The 27,906-nt window shown below is 41.3% G+C and overlaps 1 protein-coding gene across 6 annotated transcripts in view; it reads left to right on the forward strand.

The window, feature by feature from the left end:
• Positions 1-27,906, forward strand: part of SORCS2 (sortilin related VPS10 domain containing receptor 2) — a 202,202-nt gene that overhangs the window by 40,262 nt on the left and 134,034 nt on the right. For 4 of the 6 annotated variants that reach the window (XM_061587457.1, XM_061587478.1, XM_061587444.1 and 1 more), the window contains exon 3: positions 25,576-25,675. In XM_061587457.1, coding sequence (XP_061443441.1) covers positions 25,576-25,675 — 100 coding nt within the window. Of the gene's footprint in view, positions 1-4,598; positions 4,682-25,575; positions 25,676-27,906 lie in introns of all 6 variants that reach the window. The other 2 variants (XM_061587473.1, XM_061587468.1) reach the window with 1 other exon arrangement.

The raw sequence follows: 27,906 nt of genomic DNA on the forward strand, positions 1-27,906 counted from the left end.
TTGATATGCAATACAAGTTCTATGTTACACACAATAATTTGCATTGAAAATAACTAATAGCGTAGTAAAATATTTAGGGGTGAGACTAATAGACAATGTAAAAAAAAGGTAAAATCAATTATGAGAACTTAGCTCAAGCTATTAAGTCTGATTTAGAAAGATGGGGAAGAACAAAATTTACCATGGTTGGCAATGGTAGATTCAATCAAGTTGTTTATCTTACCAAGATTCTTATTTTTGTTCATTACACTACCCTTAACAGTAGATTCAAGAGAACTAAAAATCTGGCAAAAGATTCTGAACAGCTGTTTTTGGTGGAACACGTGGCCTAGAATAGATGTCATTACCATGCAAGCCCTGAAACAACTGGGAGGTTTACAATACCCATTTTAAGGGTATATTATGAGGCAGTGCAGCTAGCTTGGCTGAGGTTGCATCAGATAGAGGAAGATCTTTACCATCTTGAATAACTATTTATTGAATCCCATTTAGAAATTTTTATGTGGACATTAAGGAATGAGAGAGGTGAGGCTGTGAAACAAAATGTCATACCAACCCAATTGCTGAAAATATCAGAGAGGTATGAAACCAAATTGAGTCCAGATATCTCTTGATTAGCCTCTGTAATAAAACATCTTAGATACTGTAGGGGAATCTGGGTAGCAGATTTTAATTGTGAAAGGTAGGGAAGCTCCAGATTTGGAGAATAGACAGTTATTAACAAAGCAGGAAATTTCTCAGAAAACTATGGGGCTCACTTGTGACCAAGTAAGATTGTCTTCCAAAATAAGGTCTTTAATGGTGGGTCCGTAAATGTCTGTGGAGGCCAAATGTAGATCCACACAACCTCCCATAGTGAGGACATAGGTTTCCAGATGAAATACAGTCGCAATGAGGATTTGCTTGATGTGCCTTCCACTTAGCTCGTTTGTCCCTTTCACCCTATATTCATGCTTCTTCAAAGTCCATAGCACCTTTGATAATAGTTGACCTCCAATTGAGATGCTCATGGGCCAGAGCTTCCCAGTTCTTGATGTTCATGCTATTTTTTAAAGGTTATCTTTAAGAACGTCTTTGAACCTCTTTTGCTGTCCACTGATATTCCGTTTTCCATTCTTAAGTTGGGAGTAAAGGAGCTGCTTTGGAAAACAGCAATCAGGCATTCGAACAACATGCCCGGTCCAGCAAAGTTGATGTTGAAAGATCATTGTTTCAATACTGGTAGTCTTTGCTTCTTCCAAAACACTGGAAATGGACTGCCTTCAAGTCGATCCTGACTTATGGCGACCCTATGAATAGGGATTTCATGGTAAGCAGTATTCAGAGGGGGTTTACCATTGCCTCCCTCTGGGGCTAGTCCTCCCCAGCTGGCTAGGGCATGCTCAGCTTGCCACAGCTGCACAAGCCAGCCCTTCCTTGTCCGCAACTGCCAGCTGGGGGGCAACTGGGCTCCTTGGGACTATGCAGGTTGCCCACGGCTGCACAGGTGGCAGGGCACATAACCCCTGAGCCACTCACATTTCCAAAACACTAACATTAGTCCATCTATCTTCCCAAGTAATTTGCAGAATTTTCCAGAGGCAGTGCTGGTGGAATCTTTCAAGAAGTTGGGAGTGGCTTTTATAAATGGTCCATGTTTCACTGGCGTACAGTAAGGTCTGTAGTACAATGGCTTTGTAAAAAGGCATTTTGGTATCCCTGTGAATATTTATTTAAATTATTTATTTATTTAAAATATTTCTATCCCACCCTTCTACCCTACAATAGGGCACTCAGGGCGGCTACAATAAAATTGCACACATATATAATAAAATACACAATAAAAACACAACATTACAGTAAATTAAAATGCATAAAATACTGTTAAAATACATAAAATGCATTATGCACATACATACATAAAATGCATTACGTATACACATACAAACATACATATATGTATATATGTGCATACACATATAAGAAAGTGAGAATAAAAGAATTTAAAAGATAAAAACATCCCAATCCTTGAACACTCTACGCTTCACTTGGGAGAATGTGGCATTGGCACAGCTCAAACAATGTTGAGTTTCAACATCAATATCAGTTTTTACAGAGAGATGACTGCCAAGATAAGAAAAGTGATCAACATTCTCCAGTGTCACACCATTAAACTGGATTGATGGTGCTATAGAGGGACAAGTTCGCACCTGCTGATGAGGCACTTTGGTTTACATACAGAATGTATGTACATACAGAATACATACAGATTGGACAGTTATTAACAAGGCAGGAAATTTCTCAGAAGACAGTAGAGTGGCAACCACCATGGTACCAAGACTGTCAAACAAGAAATTTCTTGTTGGAAATACTGAGTCCAATATTAAGACAAGAGACAACTTGGGGGAAAGTATGAAACCATAAGTATACATCTTGTTGGTACCAGTTGAGATAGCGTGGGCCAGAAAGTGGAATTGTCAACCAATTCCAATGAAGTGGGAATGGTTATTAAAAATTATGGAACTGGCTGAAATGGATGTTAACTCAACTAGTTCAGAGGAGAAGTGGAAGGTTATGGAATGCTGATTTTTCTGAAGGAACTGTTTTGTTGAATATTGGAATGCAAGATATGGAAATGTAAGAGTTGAAAGACATCTGTTCTTGTTAATTATGATAATGATAAATACAAGTGTCAATAGTGATGCTGTTTTAATGAGGTTGAATGGTGATGTCTGTGCACACAGGTGAATCTGAGTTCATTTACTTGCATCTGTGAATTTTCTACCACCATTTAAAAATGACTAATTGAAACTTGAAAATATATTCCAACATCAATGAACTGGCCCAGTGTATCAATTTATCTTCTTTATTTAATCCTTTCCCATTAATTTGGCATCCTCAGAGATTTTATTTTAATGTTTCTTTTAAAACTCTTTGATGGTCACCTTGAGCCTTTTTAGCTATGAGGTGGGACAGAAGTATTCAAAATCATAAAATTTAGAACTGTTTCAGATTTTGCTGTTTCTACTCCCATAGCTTCATGTGTGTCACAATTTTGCTGCCAAGTCATTCAGTCATTCATTAGTTGCTTGTTGTCTCCCACCCCCTCAGAAAGTTCCCTGTTGTTTTGCAGTCAGGCTTTTCAAATGCGTTCACTGTTTCAGTATGCAAGCTCTTGGTTGCACAACAGGAAGGGCAAAGGAGGAAGACTTGATGGGGTTCAAACTGTGAAGGAAAAAATTAAAGCTCAACTGCTTTGAAAGAGGACTGCTTTTCCTGCCTCTCAGCAGGAACTGAAAGAGGACATGTAAGAACAGAGAACGGAGATGGGTTGCTAGGAAACAGATAAATGAACTGGAAGATAGGTTGAGAGAAAAAACTGAACAACAGATGGAACCTGTCTTTAGTGTCACATAGATTGACAGGCATTCCCATGACGCTAAAGGAGTGTGAAATGTCACAACTAAGCAGTGTGATAGTGAATTACCTCATTCTCTGCTGCTGTGTGTTCTGTCTAATTATAATGTTGCTATTCTTACTCTTTATAAATAAACAAAAATAAACATACTGTCATTTCCTACTGAATTAGGGTGGCAAATCATAATTAGAAATATCTCTTTTTTTGTCTAGAATCCATAGTCTCAAGGTTTAGAGTAGTTTGGTAAGATTGCTTTGGTTACAGATTTCACTGTTATACTGTCTGATTGTAGAAGCTCTGTGCAGCATCCTGGAATGCCAAAGAATTTTAGCTAAACTAAGAACTAGTGCAAAGAAAACTAGGGAAATGGGCTATTTCCAGTGGATGATCCTCCGCAGAAGTGGATTCTGCTTCTGTGTTTCTGTAACCTCATGGTGCCATCACCATGCAGAAATTATCTTTGGCTATAAGCATGCTGTTATGGATGTTTGACTCAGACCTCTGGCAGGCACCTTTTAAGAAATGTTCTTGAGAGAAGTGAGATCTGGAGAATTGGGATGGGTGGGAGGGAGGATTGTCCTGACCTACAACTCCTCTTCCCTTTCTGGACTTCCACAAAGCCCCAAAGTTGCAAAAATGTTAGTAGGCTGCCATTGTCTGTTATTGAGAAGTTACAGGAATGCTTTGACCCTCTTCCAAGAAATTATTTTAGTATTATGTAAGAAGCTAGGTTCTAGTAGCATGTGGCCAGAGTAAGTATGGATGGATCAAATCATAGGATTATAATTAAAAAGTAAAAATGAATTTATTTAAAGAAACCAGAATGTACTGGGCATTTAAAAGAAGGAAAATATCTATAAATGGCAAAAAGAATAAAAAGTGGTATAAAGAGGAGATAACATTAGGTGAGATGGCAATCAGGAGTTTTTATTGTATCTAACAATCCCCAAGTGAAACTTGTCACTTCCAAGAATAGCTTCAAAATTGGTTCACATTGTCTTTGCTATAATAATTTCTGCTAGAAACAATTTTCATAAAAAGTCAAGTGAACTCTTAAGAGGAGATACATACGATTTGGCATACTCTTTAGAAATATTTGAAACAATTAAGAGTTTGATAAGCAAAACAAGGGGGAAAAGATTCGTGTCTGATTCCACTTTAGAAATAGATAAAAATTAAATAAATACAATATCTTTTGCAGAATTGAGGCAAACTAAAAATGGCATATCCTGCCCTACGGAGAATACAAAACCAAAGTGAATGTAGAAAAGCAGACAGAAAAAGGTAAGCATAGAGATTAAGCTAATCTAAATAAATTGAGTATCCAGACACAATAATTATTTTTTAAAAGAGAAGGAAAAGCAACAATTTTATAAAGCCAAAGCAGAAGCCTAAAAGCAAAGGGAAGAAAAGGAAAGGACACTATTGAACTGAAACCCCAAGAGTCAGGAAGTTTTATGGTTCTATCCTGGTATAGCACAGTGGGGAGGAGAGCCTGGTTGGGAGACCAGAGTCTATGAGTTCAAATCCCCGCTCATGTCTCCTGGGTGTCAAGGGCCAACTAAAGATCACCCCCACAGTGAGTGGCTCAGGGGTTACATGCCCTGCCACCTGTGCAGCCGTGGACAAGTTGCACAGTCCCGAGGAGCCAAGTTGCCCCCCAGCTGGCAGTTGCAGACAAGGAAGGGGCTGGCTTGTGCAGCTGTGGCAAGCTGAGCAGGCCCTAGCCAGCTGGGGAGGACTAGCCCCAGAGGGAGGCAATGGTCAACACCCTCTGAATACCACTTACCATGAAAACCCTATTCATAGGGTCGCCATAAGTCGGGATTGACTTGAAGGCAGTCCACTTCCATTTCCTTGGAAAGAGTGCCCTATAAATTGGTATAACTGGGAAGAATAATATAAAACTTTTTAAAAAAAAGAACAGGTAGTACTGGTTTCTGCAGGCAGGGCACTTGAGTAATCTACGTTATTAGAGGGTGTAGAGCAGAGGTGGAAGGCTACTATACTGCAGGCCTGATTCAGCCCACCAAGCCTTCCTCAATGGCCCATCATCCTCCCCCAGTGCTGCCACTGCTGAGGGCTGCAGAGTTAAGGTGGAGATGGAACCATTTTCATTCCCAACATGGGGCTGGAGTTGGCTCAGATCAGCTGAGGAGGAGTCTGTGTGCTTGTGTGCGCGCACACGCATCTGTATGTGTGATATGCACTTCGTGTGTCCTGCTTGTGTCCTGTGTATGATTTGCAGGTGAGAGTAAGAGGTGGCTATACCCCTTTCTACCCAACTAGGGATGGAATCCTCTCCTTTTTTATGTTTCATTTTTAAGTGTGGTATAGCACAGATCCTCCGTGGTGCAGAGTGGTAAGCGGCGGTAACGAAGCCGAAAGCTCTGCTCACGGCCGGAGTTCGATTCCAGTGGAAGGAGGAAGTCGAATCTCCGGTAAAAGGGGTCGAGGTCCACTCAGCCTTCCATCCATCCGTGGTCGGTAAAATGAGTACCCGGCATATGCTGGGGGGTAAAGAAAGGCCGGGGATGGAACTGGCAATCCCACCCTGTATATACGGTCTGCCTAGTAAACGTCGCAAGACGTCACCCTAAGAGTCGGAAACAACTCGCACTACAAGTGCGGGGACATCTTTACCTTTATAGCACAGTGGGGAGGAGAGCCTGGCTGGAAGGCCAGAGTCTGTGAGTTCAAATGCCCGCTCATGTCTCCTGGATATAAAGGGCCAGCCTAAGATCACCCCCTCAGTGAGTGACTCAGGGGTTACATGCCCTGCCACCTGTGCAGCTGTGGGCAAGCTGCATAGTCCCAAGGAGCCCAGTTGCCCCCCAGCTGGGAGTTGTGGACAAGGAAGGGGCTGGCTTGTGCAGCTGTGGCAAGCTGAGCAGGCCCTAGGCAGCTGGGGAGGACTAGCCTCAGAGGGAGGCAATGGTAATACCTCTGAATACTGTTTACCATGAAAACCGTATTCATAGGGTCGCCATAAGTTGGGATCGACTTGAAGGCAGTCCATTTCCATTTCAAGTGTGGCCTCCTGGTGGTTGTTAATGATCGTATTCCGTTTTCCTCCGCTATCTTATCCTTTTTCTGATCTCCTCCAATATTTTTTTTTGCTTTGCAAGAGAATTACCAATATTACAATTGATGTTTATTCACAAAGATAGAGAATATCAGAAATAATGGATAATCCGATGGCAAGTCCGATTACTGCGAAAACGGAGCCCATCACTGTGACCAACCCACCACTAGCATGTGGCTCCTGGTGGGTTGGCCAAAGGTGATTACAGCCTTTGTACCAAATAAATAAATAAATGGCTGGGCATCCCTGATGAAGAAGAAGAAAAAAAGTAAGGAAATACTTTATGGAAATAACAGAAGCAAGTATAGAGTTGAGGAGAAAAGGCTAGAGGAGAAGAGACTAGTTACTGTTGCAAAGCAAGTCCTCAACTTGAAATCTGAAGCAGCATTTGTTGCTATCCTTAAAAGACAGGAAGAAATAGCAGAACAAATGAACAATATAATGAAAGAGATCGTTTAGGGTTTTTTAAAAGAACCAACAGAAATATGGGTGTAAAGTAATATTTTATGTGCAATGTAAGTACTGATATTTTTAAAGGTGTTTTTCGTTTTAAAGGTTAATGCAAGTTTTCTGGAAAAAAATTCTAAAATAGAGGAAAAATCTTAATGAAAAACAGTGAGCATTAAAAAAAGTATTAAAAGCAAAGAAAACATTACTGTTTGTGTAGAATATTACTGTTATACAAGAGACTTAGGCTGCAACCTTATGCCCACTTACCTGGGAGTAAAGTCCACTGAACTCTGGGATGGAATTCTGACTTCTGAATAGACTGCCACTAACCTTGAACCCTGGAAAGATGGAGGCCTAGTGGCAACATATTACTCCACTGCTGAGAGAGGTGCACTGGTTGCCAATTTCCTACTGGCAGGTTCAAGATTCTTAAGTGAATTCACAAAGCCTTAAACAACTTGGGCCCAAAGTACCTTAAGGACTATCTGATCCCTTATGCCCCACCTCAGTCACTGAGATCCTCTTGATAGGGTACTTCTGGTGGTTCCCGATGCCCTTGAGGTTGGCCTTCACTAGGGACCGAGTGGAACTCCCTGTTAGTAGAAGTTCAGCAGGAACCATTCCTGTCTTCTTTTAGTGTTCTGAAAACTGTATTGTTTAGACAGGGCTTCGCTATATGAATGCCTTTTTTTAATCAGCCAGTATTATTGATATTTTAATTATGTTTTTATTGATACTTTTACAGATTTTATCATAACTTTGTATGTTGCATATTTCCTTGATATACTTTTATGAAGTATAGATTATAAATACTTAAATATATGTATTCTTGCACTGTTAAGAACTTGTTTAACTCTTCCACTGAAATCAATGGAGCTTAAAAGTGTATATTATTATTATTTTATTTCTTTATCCCATCCTTCTTCATGCAGAGACCAAGGCAGCTAACAAAATTAACAACAAAAACAAAAAACAAAATTAAAGCCATAATTTACAACAATAGCATAATTATGACCGGATTTTACCAGTCTTGTTATTAAAAATAGGTCTTACTATAATGAAGTTTTGTATAGATGTCAATGCAAGAGATTTGGGAATGGGGTTGTATTACCAAGAGAGTTATGGTGGCACCCATGAGATGAGGTTCATGGATATTGGAAGACCAAGTACCATTCTTGAATGTGTGGTGTGCATGTACTGTGATTAGGGATGTGTGAATTGGTCCTGTGTTGTACCACCAATCGACCAAAATTCATTTTTTTTGAGTGATAAATTTCCCACCTCATGAAGGGGGGGGGTTCACAGTGTTCAAAAGAATGTTGGAAATAACTTCTTGTGCATGCGTGTTTGCATCAGTGACTACTACCTTTTCCGGATGTAAAAACAACCTTTCCCTTGTGATGCTTGGTCATTATGTTTGTCTCTCATTCCTTTGTTTCTTTGTTCTGTTTTAGTGCAGTGCAGTGCCGTACCCCATCCTAAATTATTTTTCCTGCCTTTATTTAATCCTTTCTGTCCCTTCAGTGTCTTTTTGCATTGTGCATTGTCCACTTTTTGATTCACAGTGACAGTGCACCTACATCCCTGCCAATTATCGAAAGCCATCAGGCATACTTTTTCACAGTCATAGTGCTTATTAGTTTATTATACATATTCCATTCAACTAGTACTTCACAATCTATTTCCATCGACTTGTACGTTTCTGGTGTCTTAAGTAGGAAAGCAGTGCCTAGTTTTATCCTTTTCAATCAAGTAAATATTTTAAGTTTAAGTTTATTGCTCACGGCCCAAAGACCACCGCAAATACATATAAAAATTCATCCAAACAATGCAAATTCCGCCGAGTATATATAAAGTTAAAATTAGCTAAAACACAGATAAGTCATAAAGAAGAATACATACAAAATATAAACAATTTTAAACAGATAAAAGATGAGGCTATTTTAAAAGGTTTGCTCTTATTTTTGCCGCAGCAACAGCAAACTTAGCGACTTGACGCGTAGTAAAAGTATCATTTCCCGCAAATAAGAAACAAACTTGCTCAAGTAAGGGCCTATCCTTTATATAGTTGCTGATAGGGGATAAAAATTTAATCCGTGGCTCATTATAAAGGGGACAACTCAGTATATAATGGGAAATAAAATAATAATAAATAATAATAAATTTAATTTATATGTCGCCTATCTGGCCAATGACCACTCTAGGCGACGTACATGAAGAATTAAAATACAATACAATAAAATACAATAATAAAAATAAAACAATACAGCAGCAATAATAATAATGTAGGGTAGAAGGCATTTGTTCATAACAGTTAACCCTCCCCGGAAGTCCCAAAGGCCTGTTGAAAGAGCCAGGTCTTTAAGGCTTTACGAAATGTGTTTAGGGAAGAGGCGTGCTGTAGATCTTGTGGGAGGGAGTTCCAAAGAGTGGGGGCCGCCACTGAAAATGCCCTCTCTCTAGTTCCCGCTGTTTTTGTTGGCGGGATTGAGAGAAGGCCCTGTGTGGCAGATCGTATATCCTCCACTTCCCCTGAATTGCACAAGCAGCAACGGAGATGTAATGGAATGCGTCTATATCTCCCATCTAGGAGCGCCGAAGGCATTGTCTGAAAACGCAGGGCGGTAAACGCAGTTCTTAGCCACGGCAGTTCTAGGGAAGAGAGGTAAGGCTCCAATAGAGAGTTAGTTTTATACATAGGAAACCAATATGAGAAAGAGGATTGGGAAGCAGCCACCAAGTCCCACTTTTTAGCGTGGGCAAATATTCTGTCTCTCAGTCAAGCCTTTGCACTAGCTGAGACATGAATTGGGGCTGATTCAATGCTAATCCCATAGAACGCTAAAATCCCTTTGGTCCTACTCAGCCAGTTATTTTCCCCTGAATTTCAAAGTTGTTCAAGAAAACATTTATTTGGTAACCTAGAGTCATCCAAAGCCACTAATCTTAACCAGTAAGAGGCAAGGGCCGCATCGGCCAATGCTTCTAAGGGCTGTAATCCAGTTTCCAGTCTCATAAAGACCGTCAGGGTCCCCTTTGGTAGGGCCAGGATCCTTTGCATAAAGGCGTTTTGAAGTTTCTCTAAAGATGGTATCTTCACGTAGCCCCAAATCTCAGCACCATAAAGTAACATAGGGATGAATTTCTTTTGGAAAACCTCAGTCACGGGGGGAACTAACCTTCCGCCTTTAAATTGAAAAAAGCGGAGAAGTAGTTGCATGGAGTAAAGAGTCTTTAAGTTTCTTGCTGAAACATGGGGATTCCAGGAGAGGGGAGCGGTGAGGATAAGACCCAGATAACGGGAATTGGCGTTGCTGTTGAATGGTCCTTCCATTTAATTTCCAGGCATGTTGCTTGATCTTCTTACCAAAAACCACTACAACCATTTTGGAGTAGTTGATGGAAAGCTGTTCCTTCTGACAGAAGGAACCAAGGGTGTGCAGTAATCTCCTCATGCTGACTAGGGTAGTAGAAATCAACGCTAAATCGTCGGCACAGAGGAGTACTGACAGCCTTACATCTAAGATTGAGGGCGGAAAAAAATCTGGTCCAGCCAGAACATCAACAATGCTATTTACATATAAATTAAAAAGCAATGGCGCCAAAAGACACCCCTGCCATACACCTCTCCTTATAGGTACTGAATCAGAAAGGAACCCATGCGCACCAGCTCTAACTCTAAGGGACGTGTTATGGTGGAATAACTGAAGCAAGCAAAGGAGACGGCGATCGATATTTGTAGAGGCCAGTTTTTGCCAGAGTCTCGCCCTATCGATTAAATCGAATGCCGAAGAAAAGTCCACAAATGTTACAAATAGCTCTCTTCTCTTACGGAGAGCATATTTCTGGACTAAATGAGCAAGAGTAAAACAATGGTCTAAAGTAGACTTGCCCTTCTCGAAACCCGCTTGCTCCTCTGCAGTGCTCTTGTTTTCACGGGCCCAATGCTGTAGTTTCCCTAGTAAATATCTAGCATACAATTTTGCAGCGATATCAATAAGACTAATGGGTCTGTAGTTTTTGGGGTCAGCTTTGGTTCCCTTTTTATGAGTCGGAATCACAATACTTTCCATCCAGCCCTTAGGTATAGTGCCAAATTGATTTATAAAAGTAAATAGTTTAGCGAAAATAGGAGCCCACCAATCTGGGGCAGCTTTAAAAAGTTTGGCAGGGATCATATCCTGTCCCAGGGCTTTCTTAAGAGGTAATGCTTTAATCAACAAAGAGACTTCATGCGGACTCACAGGAGTCCATTCTTTACAAGCCCACAAGGTCACTTCCACTGTACTAAAAGGGGTTTCCAATAAAGGGGCCACTGCAAAAAGTTCCCTGAAATGTTGACACCATTGAGAAGGAATAATTTGGTTGTCTATTGTAGAATAGTCCCCTTTTAACCCTCGAGAAATCAGGGTCGAAAATTTAGTGGAGTTGCGATCAGCCAAAGAGTGGGTCAAATCCAACCATTGATGGTGGGCAAAATTCGCTTTCTTTTTGCGCAACAGGTTTTTGTACGTCCTACGAAGAGAAATAAAACGACTAAAATTATCAGAGGAATCAACTTTTCTCAGGGATCTAATGGCGCTAGCTAACAACCTTTTAAGTTGCGCACATTGACCATCAAACCAACCGTGCTGCCTCTTGGCGAGGGGTCTAGAAGAAGATACCAGAGGTCTCAAGACCTCAATGAGGTCCTCATATAAAGCAAGAGGAACATCAGTGCTTAAGAACTGATCTCTCCAAGAGAGTAATGCTGGGGAGAAAAGAAAGGCTATCAAACCATCTTGAAGCCTCCTATCCCAGCGTAACCTCCTGGGCCCAACTAGAGTGAGGTTTCCTGTATGGATGCCACTGGGAGTTTTCAAAGGGGTAGGGAGAGAAAGAAAAGTACATATGGGCATGTGGTCACTTTCAGATCTAGAGAGAACTGTGAAGTTCACAAAGGAACCACCTAATGCTGGTGAAAGGAACGTAAAGTCAATAACACTCAGCCCTCTAGGGCCAAAAAAAGTATATGAATCAGCACCCATGTTTTTAGAAAAACCATTACAAATAAAAAAACGAAATTTAACAAGAAGAGCAAAAAGTGAACTTCCTGACAATGATATTACTGAATCACAGGAGAACCTTAGAGGGCAAAAAGACAGATCCTCTGAAGATAAGCCTAATTTCTCCCCAATAGCCAAATTATTTGCCCCCAATCGAGCATTGAAATCCCCGGTCATAAGTATAATCCACTGGCCAGATAGGCAACACATAAATTAAATTTATTATTATTATTTATTATTATATAGGGGTCACTCTCTATCTGAAAAATTTCACTAAGGATCGAGTCTAAATCTGACCAGAATGCCACAGCTTTTTGCTTGTTGTTTACAGGGGGGGCATAGATGTTTATGAGGAATAGTTTAAAATTTGATGGCCATACCGTCTGAATAACCAAGATATTATTAATGGTTGAGGATGAAAGCTGCGTAATAGATAAATTTAAATCAGAAGAGATCATTGTGACTAAGCCACCTAGTGGTCTGCCACCCTTAGGTGAGGGAGTTGCTGGACAGAAAAACGACTCATAACCCGGGAGGGAAGGACCTACATCAGTTGCCCAGGTTTCCTGGAGACATAACACCTGTGATTGAACACAGAAATCCCGAAAGGAAGCATCTGGCAACTTATTTGCCCAACCCGCAACATTCCATGAAGTAACAGTAACTGGGTGCGAGGTCGTTGGCAAACCAGAGCTAAGTTGTCAAGGGGAGACTTGATCTGTTGTGTCCTTCCGACTCAAAGAAAAATCGTAGATTTGTAGTGGTGTAGTGGTGATGGATAGTGCGTGTAAAGGTTAAACACGTATTCTGGTGGTGCTCTGCAATGTTATTATGGGTGAGATGCCCCAATAAGGTTAAGACTGTTAATATTTGTGAACACCTTTTTTAAGAACACATCTCCATCTCCAAACCCCACGGGTCTGGAGCTGAGTTGACCTTCATATAGGATTGCTCCAGTAAGGCAATGTTCAGTGAGTCATGTAATTCACACATATTGGTTTTTATATTTGTGTACTGTACTGGTGTCATAGAATCATAGAATAGTAGAGTTGGAAGGGGCCTATAAGGCCATCAAGTCCAACCCCCTGCTCAATGCAGGAATCCAAATCAAAGCATTCCTGACAGATGGCTGTCCAGCTGCCTCTTGAATGCCTCCAGTGTCGGAGAGCCCACCACCTCTCTAGGTAATTGGTTCCATTGTCGTATGGCTCTAACAGTTAGGAAGTTTTTCCTGATGTCCAGTCGAAATCTGGCTTCCTGCAACTTGAGCCCATTATTCCATGTCCTGCACTCTGGGACAATCAAGAAGAGATCCCGGCGCTCCTCTATGTGACAACCTTTCATGTACTTGAAGAGTGCTATCATATCTCCCCTCAGTCTTCTCTTCTCCAGGCTAAACATGCCCAGTTCTTTCAGTCTTGCTTCATAGGGCTTTGTTTCCAGTCCCCTGATCATCTTTGTTGCCCTCCTCTGAACCCGTTCCAGTTTGTCTGCATCAGGGCTGTGGAGTCGGAGTCGGGAGCAATTTTGGGTGGAGTCAGAGTCGGTAGAAATGTTCCGACTCCGACTCTGATTCCGACTCCTTCATAAATGGCAAAGGTATATTAACTAGTAATAACAAATTTACTGTAGTAAAATGGTAGCACAAGGCATTTCATCACCACCACATGAATCCAGAGCTTGGAAAAGTTACTTTTTTAAACTACAACTCCCATCAGCCCCAGGGATCGGGGCAAGAGCATGGAATTTATTTTATTTTATTTATTTATTGCACTTGTATACCGCCCCATAACCGAAGCTCTCTGGGCGCTTTTCAGCAACCAAAAACATTAAAACAAATATACAATTTAAAACACGTATTTTAAAAACAATTTAAAACACAATTTAAAAATTTAAAACAATATAAAACAATTTTGCTTCTTAATAATTTTGTACCATCCAAAGGTGAATATATCGGTGGGTTTAAAAAAACACACATGTTGTTCTATTAGCTATAATTTTTCTCTTTCATATCTTTTATTATTATCCATTGCTATTGTTATTGGCCCAATCTAGCCCATCACCATCTCCAAGCACCAGTCTAGCACCTTAGTCACCACTCCTGATTCAAAAAGAACAGAGATATAGAGATGGGTGTCATTCATATACTGGGGACACTTCACTCCTGATCTCTTCGTGACAGCTCCCAGCAGCTTCAGATAGCCCAGTGGCTCAACATGGGAAGCGTCACTCCATTCAAAGTCCTCCTCCTCTGCCGTCTCGCTGCTCCACCCCCGTTCTGCTGGGCCCATGACAGTATCAAAAGTTGGAAGTACATTTCATCAAAATCATTGTTTAGGGAATGACAAACTGAACCAAATGCTCTTGAAACAAGGCTATAAAAGAGGCGAAGCAGACCAATGCCTATATAGCAGATTCAAGAACAACAAATGGACTTATGTTTTGATTTATGTAGATGATTTACTACTGGCTTATGAGAATCCACAAGACAAGTAAATAATCTAAGCAGAAGTTGAAGTGAAATGTCTAGGCAATATCACGTACTACCTTGGAATACAAATTGAAAGAGGGGATGATGGATCCTTTCTTCTAAACCAAAAACAAAAGATTCAAGACCTACTTGAGAGTCTAGGACTGAAGGATGCACATCCAGCACCTACACCAATGGAAGTAGGATACTTGAAACCAGACCAGAACAATCAACCATGGGAAGACAACGAAAGGTACAGACAAGCTATAGGGAAACTCCTGTACATCAGCACAATAACCAGACGTGGCGGTAGCAGTGGGATACCTTTGCAGAAAAAACAGCTTGCCAAACAAGAAAGACTGGGAGGCAGTCAAGAGAGTGGAAAGATATCTGAAAGGCACTGCAAACTTAAAACTAAAGCTGGCAGCTACTCGAGATCCTAAACTTCTATGATATGCTGATGCTGACTGGGCTGGAGACACCAAAGATCGTAAGTCAACCAGTGGAAACTTGTTCTACTATGGACAGTCGCTTATCTGCTGGACAAGTCGAAAGCAAGAGACTGTAGCACACTCATCTACTGAGGCTGAATATGTATCAGCTGATGAGGCATGCAAGGAAATGCTGTGGCTACGCAAGCTTCTAGGAGACTTGGGCATATCTGAACCAGAGCCTATCAGAATGCTTGAGGACAATCAAGCCTGCATAAGACTCGCAGAATCAGAAGGGCAAAGTTCTCGCATGAAGCACATTGATGTGAAGTTCCACTACCTCAAGGACATAAGGGAGAAAGAACTTCTAGAGATGACCTACAGTCCAACAGAAGAGATGACAGCTGATGCTTTGACCAAACCATTGGGCAAAGTCCGACACCAGAAACTACGAGGCAAGATGCACCTTGTAGAATGAACCAAGTTCTTGTTGAGAAGGGGTGTTGGAATGTATGAGGTTCAACTCCAACTTGGTGGGTTGAGGCTGCATGGGGTTAAAAAGGGTAGCTAGGGAGGAGACCTCTTCGTTGCTAGGCTATACCTGTCCTTTGATCTTTGCCGTCTCTCCCCTTCCTGCTAGACTGATATGCAAAGGATGTTGATCCCAGTTCCTTCCCGCCTTCCCAGTTTTCTTCTTCTCTCTCGAGAGGGGAGCAGACATCTTTCCTTTGTCTCTCCCTCTCAACCAGCATGAGAGCTGCACTGGGACCAGTGCAGACCGCTCCAATATAGCCAGTTAGCTAGATATAGAACTCTTTCCTATGAAGCATGTACTTCCAGAATAAAGTAGTTATTTCTTATTTTAAAGATTAAAGTCTCTGTCTGACTAAGTTGCAGGGAAGGTAGAATCTTAGCAAAGATTCAAACACACAAACAAGCTCGCTCAAAACTCTCTGCTACGCAACTCAATAGAACTCCGATATGAATATCCCTATGAGGTTATACCAAGAGGAGGGGGACTAATGCCATGTTCTGATCCTGTTCAGCTCAATCCTGCGGGCTTCCATTGTGGCAACAGCTACACTGGGAAAAGCAAGCAGTGGCAGAAGGAAACATGCATTTGTTTTCTTCTGCTGTGCCCTGCTGATGCAGCCAGCATCCTCCCCTCCCAGCAGCCCCTGGGAGGCCCCTTCCGCCACCTCTACTTCCACCAGCTCCACTTCTGCTGTCCTCCATTGCGTTGGATTGCTCTACTCATTATTGTATAGCATCAAGGTACAAAAGAAGTTGTAAATACAACACTGTAAATGAAACAACTCTACAAGTGTTAAGAATTAAAATCTTAACTGAAACAAAACTAGATAATGAACAGTTAAACTGTTTTCATACCTGATTAAAAAGTACAAATAGTACACTTAGGTCTTATTGAATACTTACAAATGTTGAACAGTAGGTGGACTACAAATCTACCAACTTTTTTTGTTTTCCTTGACAATACCTCAGCCATACAAAAGGGAGCAATAAAGGCAGCATGAGAAAGAAATACTACTGCCGGCAGGAAGGCAGGCAGCAGCACCAGCCGCCCTACAGGAGCTCACCAAGGCCATGAAAGAGCTAGCCTGAAAAAATCTGAATTGGACCCTTTTGCTCTTTGCATGTTTTATTTAAGCTGCTAATTTATTATCTATTTCTTTTTGGAACAGTTGCTGCTGGAAAGTATATTTTCCCTATCTGAAAAATGTATGTTTTAAAGCAGAGCAATAAACATTTTATACCAAAACAACAATTTTCTGTTTTTTTCCCTACTAAAATGACATAAAAACCCTGATGTTGGTACATCTTTCTCAAAGTACTGCAGTCTGTGTAGAAGCCTTCATGGAGTTTCTCTTCGAGGTGTCCCTGCTCCTCGGGGACCTCTCCCTCCACTGCAGCTGGAAGGAGGTTCTAAATGTCCATAGTGGCATTTAGAACCCTGCACGCGGCTGACCATACAAATATATGAAGCTGACTGACACCAGGCTCGCCAGGGCTTCAGGCACAAAGATCTTTCCCAGTTCTATGGGATGGTCTGCCTGCAAAGCAGGCACTCTGTTATTGAGCTGCAACAGTGTTGTTGCAGTATTTCTTGTAGAGCAAGTTCACACTGGTCCTATTATGCTTTTGGAGAGCATCTAAAGTGCTGCACACATTTCTTGCAGTTATGAGAACTGCACTTACTTCTAGCTATCTACCCTCAGGTTGGTACTTCACTACCATATTTATGTAATGTGTCATGCATAGCACATGTTGAAACTCGGTTCACTAAGAGCCTTTACTTTTGCACCATTATCAGCAGCAATAACAATATAATTGCTGGCCAGCAGATATCGAACAATATAATTGCCAGCCAGCAGATATTGTATCAGCCATTTCCTAATTTGTTCCACTGAGAATCCTGGGGAAATCTTATAGAGATAAGGTAGCTTCCTCTCTTGCAAGCCTTGGATCCTGATTTCACTGTCACAGACATGTAACCCAGTGTATTCGAGCTAGCCCACATGTCAGTTGTGATGTGCGCCTTACTGCTAATGCTGATCTTTGGATACTGATCATCTGCCACTGCTTAAGCAGGTCTGGCACAGCTTTCCTAGGAAAGTAGGGTTAGTAGGATTCCTTCCAGTAAGGCAGTGTTGCATATGTGAAGTCCAGGTGTCTTTTAACTTCTACATCCATGTCCACTGGAATCATGTAGGAACGTACTGTCTTGACAACCTCAGCTTGTCTGTTGCTGAGTACTCTGTTCCCCTGCTTCTTTTATAGTGAGCTGCTGGAATTGCTTCCTAGGTGTCATTTTCTTCAGTAATAGCTGTGGACTATGGGTGTTTTAACATGCGGACACTCACCTGGTTTCCCCCACTACACCTTGACTCAGCTGATGTATGAGATCTTGAACTTGTCGTTTGAGTTGTGTGTGAAGTAATTCCAAGCAGAAGAGGTAATCCTTGCCACCTTTGGCTGGGTTCCCAGTTTGCACATTTAGATGACATGTTGGATGATACGAAGAGACGAATTGTAATGCATCCTCCTTCAGCTTTCTTCATATGGTCTGGTACAAGTCAGGAAGTGTATGATACCATTTGGTAGTACCAAAAGGTAGTGGTGGAAGGGATGGCAACACCACTGAAGGCATAACAGTTGAAATTGCTGGCCTGAGTCTGGAAGATGATGGCACAGAACAATGCCGTGTGACACAGAGGGCTCCTCCTGCAGTCTCTCAAAACCATCGTACAGTAGGGCCTCGCTCCTTGGTGCCCCGCTTTTCAGTGTTCTGCTAATACGGCTCCAGCGGGGCAATCAACTGGAGGGGGGGCTGGAGCTCCTCGCACTCCAGCTGATGGCGCCGGAGGAGGGGAAGATCAGCTGTAGCGTGCTACAACTGATCTTTTCCTCTTCTAGCACGATCAGACTCCCCCGCTTGAGCTGATGGCGCCGGAGGAGGGGAAGATCAGCTGTAGCGTGCTACAACTGATCTTTTCCTCTTCTGGCACGATCAGACTCCCCCGCTTGAGCTGATGGCGCCGGAGGAGGGGAAGATCAGCTGTAGCGTGCTACAACTGATCTTTTCCTCTTCTGGCACGATCAGACTCCCCCGCTTCAGCTGATGGCGCCAGAGGAGGGGAAGATCAGCTGTAGCATGCTACAGCTGATCTTCTCTTCCTCGGGGGTGGTCAGACTCCCGCACTCCAGCTGATCATGCCGGAGGAAGGAAGATCAGCTGTAGCGTGCTACAGCTGAGCTTCTCCTCTTCTGGCATGATCAAACTCCCGCTTGAGCTGATCGCACCTGAGGAGGGGAAGATCTGGCCTTCTCCTCCTCTGGTGCAATCAGCGGGTTAGGTTCCAGACCCCCGTGTTACAGCTGATCTGCTTTCCGGCGGGGCTCTGGAACCTAACCTGCCGTATGAGTGGGGCCTACTGTATCTCAGGTTTTTTTGTGTGAGGTTTCTTGCCAATCTTGCCAAAGTGAGGCAGCAGAACACTGAAGCAGAGAAAGATAAGAGACTGTGGTGGGGATAAAGAAGCAAATTACATAATGAAATTAGATTCAGATTTTAATGCAAATAATTTGAAGAAATTACATTACTTGAGTGTAAATGATTCTTTAAACAATCTATACAGTAGGGCCCCACTTATATGGCAGGTTAGGGATCAGACCCCCACTGAAAAGCAAAAACCACCGAAAAGTGGAACATCAATCAGCTGTAGCGCGGTGAGCTCCAGATGACAGTGCTTGGCCCCTGAAGCTCCCCGTGCTACAGCTAATCAATGTTCCACCCTTCTGTGCATCGCCCTCTCACCCCGCTTGCTCGCTCACTCGCCCTCATTATGGTGGAGGAGGCGTGCTCCCCTTCTGGGGCAGGGAGCCTGCCGCAGATCACAGGGAGAGAGCTGCCTGCCTGCCCGCACCTGCTTGCTCGCCCTCTGCTGCCTCCCTCCCTCATTCCCCCCTTGCCCGCTCACCCTCCCCCCACCTGCTCGCTCGCTCGCTTGCCCTCTGCCGCCTCCCTCGCTCGCCCCCTTGCCTGCTCACCCTCCCCCCTGCCTGCTCTCTCGCTCACCCTTTGCCACCTCCCTTGACAATAAAATCGCGCCGGATGCCCTTCTCAAACTCAGCTGCTGAGCGCGTTGTCAGAGCTTGGAAACGTTCCTTTTTTGAACTACAACTCCCATCAGCCCAATTGTCGTTTAAAAAAGGAACATTTCCAAGCTCTGATGACACGCTCAGCAGCTGAGTCCGAGAAGGGCGTCGGGAGCCATCAATTTGTGCACTCAGCATCTCTCAGTATTCTGGCAATTTTCCGCCGCAAAAACGGAACAAGCACCAGACATATGGAACATGGATACAATTTAAAACCGCCGCATTAGTGAAGAGACGAGAAGCGAAGTGCCGGAAAGCAGGGCCCTACTGTATTGTAAATAATGTTAAGAATTAAATGTAATGAATTTAAATAAATCATTAAAGCTGCAATTCTCTGTGATTTACTAGGAGTAAATCCTATTGAATTCAATGGGGCTTACCTCTGAGTAGACAACTATAGAATTGCAGTACAAGTGAATTATTTTTAAAAAATAAATTACATCTAAACATTAAATTATTGATATAGCTAAGTATACTTAAATAAAAAGCAGTTATTTTAAACTTACCATGTTAACTGCTTCTTACAATGCTGGACTTGAAGGCAAAATAAGGTAGACTTCTGGATGTGAGGATCCAATCAAACAGTGCTAACATGCCTTCAAGAATGAGAGAAAGAACAAATCCAGGCAATTCATTGAAAAATCTCTCTCCCCCCCCCATTATATCGCAAGGAATGTATCGCATGCTCACAATTTGTTCCCATCAAATGTAGGATTTTTTTAAAAAGTAGATAACTGGAATTAATTCAGTTGAAAAACTTATGCTGCTAATGCTCAGACCTTGGTTTAATTCCCACATAAGTGAAGACAGAGAAAGCAAAGTAAAATGTTTGATCCTAGCAGTATCAAACTGTGTCACCCTTCATATTTTAAAAGTAATGCACCAAATTTAGGGCAAGAATAAATGCATAGTTTTGCACGCCTTTAGATATAGTGGGTTGAACAGCAGAGACAAAATCAAAAGAACTAAAAAATTCATCCAGGACTGGAAATTGTAGTTCAAAAACCCAGAAATTATTTTTGACCCACACAGTTTAGCAATGAAATGTAATTGTGTTCTTTTGAGGGCTTTCTGCTCTTCTGAGGAACAGTTCGTCTCCCCTGAAACACACACAGAGGATAATACGGAGAAAGGGAGAAGAGAACCATGTATGCCATCCAGAGCACCTTGGAGGAAAAGTGGGACATAAATGTAATAGATTAAATAAACAAGAGAAATTCATAAAAATCTGCTGCAGATTTATATAGTCCTATGCTGCAGCTCAGCCCCCCCCCCCCCAAGCAGAAAGATACTATGTGAATCTTTTCCAGCCACAAACAATATTGGATGCAATTTAAGATTTTCATGAAATGAATTGATTATAGAATTTCTCGATGATGTGGATATTTCTGATGATGAAATAAACTATACAATGTGGTATCTGGCTAAGTCATAGAGTATAGACTGTCAATATGTAGGCTATTAATGGCTACTAGCCATGATGGCTGTGCTCTTTCACCATAGTCAGATGCAGTATGCTTCTCAGGAGGGGAGAGTGCTCTTGCACTCAGGTCCTGCTTCTGGGCTTCGCATGGGCTGCTGGTGGCCGCTGTGAGAACAGGATGCTGGACTAGATGGGCTGTTGACCTGATCCAGAAGGTTCTTCGTATACTAACATACATTTAAAGCACATCAAAAGGGCACCCCCCCCCAAAATCCTGGTGAGTATAGTGTGTTAAGGATTCTGGGAATTGAAGCTCTGTGAGGAGTAAACTATAGTTCCCTAGATTCTTTGGGGTGGAAATGTGCCTGATGTATTTTAAATGTATGGTATGTGTGCAGCTGTAGTTGGCTATTATAGTATCTTCAGTGTTATTTAAGACTGTATAAATGTATTTTGATATTTAAGGTTATTCAAGATGATCTTAACATGTATATGCTCATAACTAGAGAACTAAAAATAAAGGAAAGAAAGAAAAAGGAATACCTAAAGAAAATATACAATATCCTATGTTGAAAATGCTACAGGATCAGGTGCATTAATCTCTGCAAGATTTTATAAACAGTGAATCCTATCTCTGGGTATTAGAGTAAGATGCAAAGCAGTCCATATCCATTCTGGCAGCATGATAATCTATTTTGGATGTTATTCTATAGTGGGACTGATTTGAACATTTGGTGCTTGATTCCATATATGAGTTTTACAGTATTTGTTTTCTAGAACAGCATTCTGAGAAATGTTCTCACATTTTGAATATGAATGGATTCATCTGTCTTGTTCTTAATGCTCTGAAAGTGCTTGATCTGCACCTACTCTTAATTAAACATTATATTTCAAATGGATCCTTTTGGGATCGCCTCCTGAGTCCTGACCATGCTATCACACCTGATTTAAAGTCAAATAAATCTGCAAAGCTCACTAAGAGTTGGGGTGCAGATTTCTTTCCCTTTTACCTCCTTTCCTGACAGAGGCTGAAAGGGATGAGGGGAAACTCAACCATTTTGGTTTTTGTCATCCTTGCTTTCATTGATTGAATGGATTCAGTCCTTTCAGTGCATGTGTTTTGCAAAACAACATCAACTACAGACCAACAGAGGAAACTGTATTTCTCTATTGCCTTGTCAGCTTGTGTAGTGTGGATCAGCGAAGGGGGGGGGATCCTCCTCCTACATCTTGATTAACTGCAATCAAACTGAAAAGAATATCTAGACAAGACATTCCAAGTCGGATCAGAAACCCAGCCTCCCCTCTGCAGAAATTGTAATTGAAATGGAAATGACAAGAGCCATTTTGGCCCAGCCCTCTGTCACCCATCAACACTGGACTGACTTATCTTCCTATGCTAGCAGATCTGAGCTTCTCTGCTGAACATATTTTATGGACATTGTACCTTTAATGGTCTGGTATTTTTCATGCTGCGTGCTCTGAGAAGGCCTAAAAGAACCCTCAAGAAGTGTGCAGGCGGACAAGTTAACTGATTGATTATACCAATTAGAAAGCCCCTTAGTTTCTTTTGGTTACATGTGACTGAGCAGAATAACGATCAATGTCACTTTGAATTAGAAATATATTGAGAATATATATGGATCAGAGCTTGGAAAAGTTACTTTTTTGAACTACAACTCCCATCAGCCCCAGCCAGCATGGCCACTGGATTGGGCTGATGGGAGTTGTAGTTCAAAAAAGTAACTTTTCCAAGCTCTGTGTGGATTCTGTAGGTGTTTTGAGAAGCTATTGTAATGTATGTTATGCATGCACTCCTGTCCAATTTTCCTTCGCAAGTTCTAGTTTCTGTGCTGATGAAAAATCCCTTAAAATTCAGTTATTAAATTCAGTTATTTTTAAAACCCTTAAAGCACAAAGGAGACGCAAGTAAGAAGCTTTTAAATGGTCTTCCCCACTCCCCAAAAAGCTATTTTCCTCCTGCATGTCAAGGGCTGTGAACAGATTACAGATAATTTTTAATCTTCACAGTCATGGGTATCTTTCAGATGTTAATCTAACTAGAGACTTATTTTTACATACTTACTATTATTTCCATGGTGACTTTGCACTCCTCCCCTGCAGTTTCTTTTTCATTATTTATATGTTTTCTTACTCTCTCTTAATCGTAAGGTCCCAAGGTGGGTTACAGAAATATAATATGCAATCATAAAAACATATAAAACAAGTAAAACCATTTCAGCCAGAACAGGACAAAAATTATTCAGCAAAAGAGGTGGGACCCACAAAACAAAATACCCTAACTGAAAAGGGCCAGGGTAAGAGGTGCAGCTTTATGTTGTGCACCGCCCAGAGAGCTACGGCTATTGGGCGGTATAGAAATATAATAAATAAATAAATAAATTTAACATTTGGCCAAAGCTATACAACAAGATGTTAGACGCACCTCTGTGCGGAGACAGCTACACAATTTAGGAACTGCCGCAGAGGAAGCCCAAACTTCTGAGGGTGGCAGAATTATCAAGAGAGTCTGCTGTACCAGTCTTTTAACACCTGAAAGGGTCAAAAGGGATGGAGATATATTTCAGGTTAAAATGCATTAAAATATCCTCACCTGTTCTTCTAGAGGTGCTTTTCATAATCAATGCCACTTCACACAATCTCCATTAACCTGCAGCAGGCTCCAAGGGGTATAAAACAAATGAGTATCTTGATGAGCATGCATGACTATCTCAAGATGTAGAGACATCACTGATGTAGCTTCACTGTAATAGACATTCACATCTGGGTGGAGATGGTACTGATGCACTTATTCAGCTACCTGTGTTGGTATTATTATATGGAATGGCATGTGGATCATGGTCCTTCCCTGTCTCTTCCTTCTCTTTGCTCCAGTTAAGGCAGAACTCACAGTTATATGTACTTCCTTCCAGGATTCTTTTTATTGGCTGTTTTATTTTGAAATTTAAATGCTAAGGCTACAGTTTTAAGGGTACGTATATATTTTCACTTGTGAAGGCAAAAGCAGCTGTATTTTCAGCAGGAAAGTGGTGTATGTAGAAAGTGTTCAGAAGATCCTCTTCCCCTTTAAATTGTAGCCTTAGCAGCTGCTTTTTCTATACAAAACGTCTGTACAGGGGATTACGAACTATACAGTTCTATCCTGAACTGTATGGATGAACAGGTATTGGAACCTAGGTCTCCTTGGGCTAAGTCAGACTAGGACCTGGGAGACCAAGTTTCAAATCCCTACTCAGCTGTGAAGCTAAAAGGGTGACCTGGGGCCACTCACTATCTCTCAGCCTAACCTACCTCACAGGGTTGTTGTGAGGATAAAATGTGAGGGGGAGTACACTGGTACATCACCTTGAGCTCCTTGAAGGAAAAGTGGAATACAAATGTAGTGATAAAACAACAACCACAACAATGTTCTAGTCACAAATTATAATGTTGAATGATCATGATAATCCCTACCATCTTTTCATTATGATATCATTTCAAATATGTGTCTGTAAATAATTGTATTTTGTAAAATAAAAAATAAAAATACTGTAGGGCCCCACTCATACAGCAGGTTATGTTCTGGACCCCTGCTGTAAAGCAAAAACCGCTGTAAAGCAGAACTCATTGAATAGAATGGCGTGCAATGCCTGAAAACCGCCGTAAAAGCGGGACAAGCGCCATATGGAGTGGGGCTTTAGTCTAATTGCATCTGAGACCGCTGTGTTAGCGAAGCACTGTAAAGCAAAGCACTGTAAAGTGGGGCCCTACTGTATCTGCTAATGCACGTGTAAGGTTTTTTTTAAAACAACACATGAAAAACTACACTATTTCTCAATATAATCCCTCTTTGAAAACATGTTCATCAAATTCTTGGGATGTCACTAAGAGGGTCTATGTAGTACCTTTAGTGCCCTTACTTGTTTTAAAGCTTTTATTGTCTTTTTCCTCTCATGTATTTGTACTTGACAGGTTTTGTTGTTGTTGTTGGAGAGCTTATCTTGTTTTCCGACAGGCCCTCTCCACAAGAAAAGGTTAACTTCTGTTTTGTAAATGTGGATAAAGCATATCAACATGTGGGTGAATCAATATGTTGTGACTTGATCTCAAGTTTGTTTCATTCATATGTTGTACTTGAGCAGGGCCTTCAGAATTTGATTATTACTTTACCTATCAGTTTTACCTGGGCTCCTTTGGGAAAAACGGCAGGATCCAAATTCAGTCAGTCAGTCAGTCAATCAATCAATCTTTACACTAATTTTCAAATGCATAATATGTGAGCCATATATACATCTGCTCCATCACCTTTTTGAATTAGAAAATACAGGAATACCCCGCATTAACATACGCAATGGGACCGGAGCGTGTATGTAAAGTGAAAATGTACTTAAAGTGAAGCAATTATCTATGCATGTACTGCACTGCAGTCGCCACTAGATGGCAGCGGCATCATGCCATTAAGTGTCCATAATTGCGTATGTTAATTGGGGTATGGTGGAGTTGGAGAATGTCTGTTATAGTGAGTGTCTGTTAAACGAGTGACTGTTATTCGGAGTATTCCTGTACTGGCTTAAAGTTCTGTTTTCCATCTCCTCAGGTCCTCAGATTTTGGAACATTATATACCAAGTTGAATCTACAGCCTGGGATTGCTACAGTCATTGAAAATTTCTACATCTGTCCGGCTAACAAAAAAAAGGTATGGGCTTTTTCCTTTCAATAGAACAACATCATATCAGAAAATGGCTGTGTTTATTTTCTATTTAGCAGAATTAAGATTCTAGCAGATCATGTTTAGCTCATAAAAGAGCAATTGTAAGATGCATATTGATGGTATACTGTAGAACTTTGTAACAAATGACCTAAATACAAAGTTTGAAGGGTGCTAGCATTAAATAGTTTTTGTGTTAGCCATAGTTTGGCTTACTCAACCTTACACTGTGAGATACATAAATATCTTTACGTGTCTGGAAAGGGACATAAAGGGGGGAAAGAAACAACAATAAAACACATGAAAAGTTATAGTCTTAGACAACCTTGCCTGCAGAGTCATTATCTAATGCATAAAGAAAGCTGGAGATATGCACTGACATGAGCAGGAGGTAAATATAATTTATTCAAAAACATTGCGCAGTACAGTGGAAGAAATCTCATCTTTGTTGTCTGAAATGCTATGACTTTTTGTGGATGCACACATGAATTTCCTATCTTAGCTCTTGAACTCTGGAAACAGAGACAATGCTCAATGTACATTTTTAATATCATTGTTTAGATTTCAGAAGAATACTCTGAGAAGAGCAGAGCTTGGAAAAGTTACTTTTTTGAACTACAACTCCCATCAGCCCAATCCAGTGGCCATGCTGGCTGGGGCTGATGGGAGTTGTAGTTCAAAAAAGTAACTTTTCCAAGCTCTGGTCAGAATGGAATAATTCTAAGGAGTGTGGCATGGGCAAGAGAGGGCTTTCATTTTTTAAAAAGGCAGATAGAAATTGTGTTGTCTTCCACATTAAGTCCACGGTGTTAATGCCTTTTGTCTATGGATCCAGAAGTTGTCTCTTCTGGTATCCCTGGATTTAATGGTTGCACTATAGGAAATATCTCCAGGTCAGAGTGGGTGTGACCATAAAATTAAAGTGTTTTGAAACAGGTTGTTAATTTTGTTTGGGTCAAGATTGCTGATATGTGGTCTCTAAATCATGTACAGAGGTCCGTACTTATCTATTCAGTGTCCTGGATGTGGCATTCATGGTGTCTGTGTTTAATAATGTATAACGTTGTTAGATTTGCAGGTAACGTTTTGCTTTATGAAATACACTTTATCACTGATCCTGATTCCCCAAAGGAGGTTCAAATGCTACAACAACTCAGTTTACAGTGATGTGACCCAGAATTATTGATTGGTAGTTCTATTTACAGCTCTTACGAGTACATTTAGTAGATTTTGAGGTTGGTAGAAAGCAGTTAAAGCACGCGTGCTGGTGGCTTTTGTGTGATGTTGTGAATTGGCTACCAGCGGGCGAATATAAGTGTCCCGCTTATGTTGCAATCAATGGTATGCCGAGCATATCTACAACGTAGAGAGTTAGCATCTATATTCTTCAGCGCATGTGGAGTGAACCTCAGTTTTCTGGTTCACAAGTTGAACTCTGGCTTCTCCTAGGAAGACCCCTTGATTTCTTTCAATCTGACATTTTTTATTTCAGTTCTTTTGATACTAATGAACTGTACAAGCACTGAGTTCCCTCAGTTTTGTTAGCTTTGAAGTTGGCAAAACCTCTGAAATTTCACTTCTCACTCCGAGCTTTTAAAAAAGTCTAGTTTCCATTTCCTCTTCTTACCACACTGGTCCCTTTGTTAGGAAAGGAATTGAGCATTTCTAAGATTGCAGGACTTCCTGGCTTTCTGTGTGTCACCCTTGTTTTAGTGCCCAAGACAGACAAGAATTGACGTCTTGTTAGGATGGGATCATCAGGCAAGCTTGAAGGACTGGGATAAATTACAGGCTGCTGTTAAACGAGGTGATACGAGCTGGAAGCATATTGATAATGCCTGGTAATTTGGCTTATTTGTCAATCAGTTGCTTCAGAATGACATTTGAAGGCCTGCTGTCTGTTATGCTGGTGCCAAAGACGTATAAAGCTGGAGTTTGGACTGTAATGAATACTGCTTAGTTCTCATGGCAGATGTCATTAATTATGGGACAAAAGAATTGTTAGTGCCTTTGTAGTTTGTTCATTGATTGTAGTGCTGTGTTACAGCAATACAATAAATTGCACTTATCACAATAGACAAGGCAAGAAATGATAAGGGCTTGATTATTCAATCAAAATCTTATCCAATTAATAGTTGATAGATTTAAGGGACACCGACTACCCTTTGCAATTGTTGTTGAGCACATTGGTGTTCTACTGGCATTTTCTGCAGCAAGTG

Source organism: Rhineura floridana, chromosome 1, assembly GCF_030035675.1.
Source record: "Rhineura floridana isolate rRhiFlo1 chromosome 1, rRhiFlo1.hap2, whole genome shotgun sequence".
Classification (NCBI taxonomy): domain Eukaryota; kingdom Metazoa; phylum Chordata; class Lepidosauria; order Squamata; family Rhineuridae; genus Rhineura; species Rhineura floridana.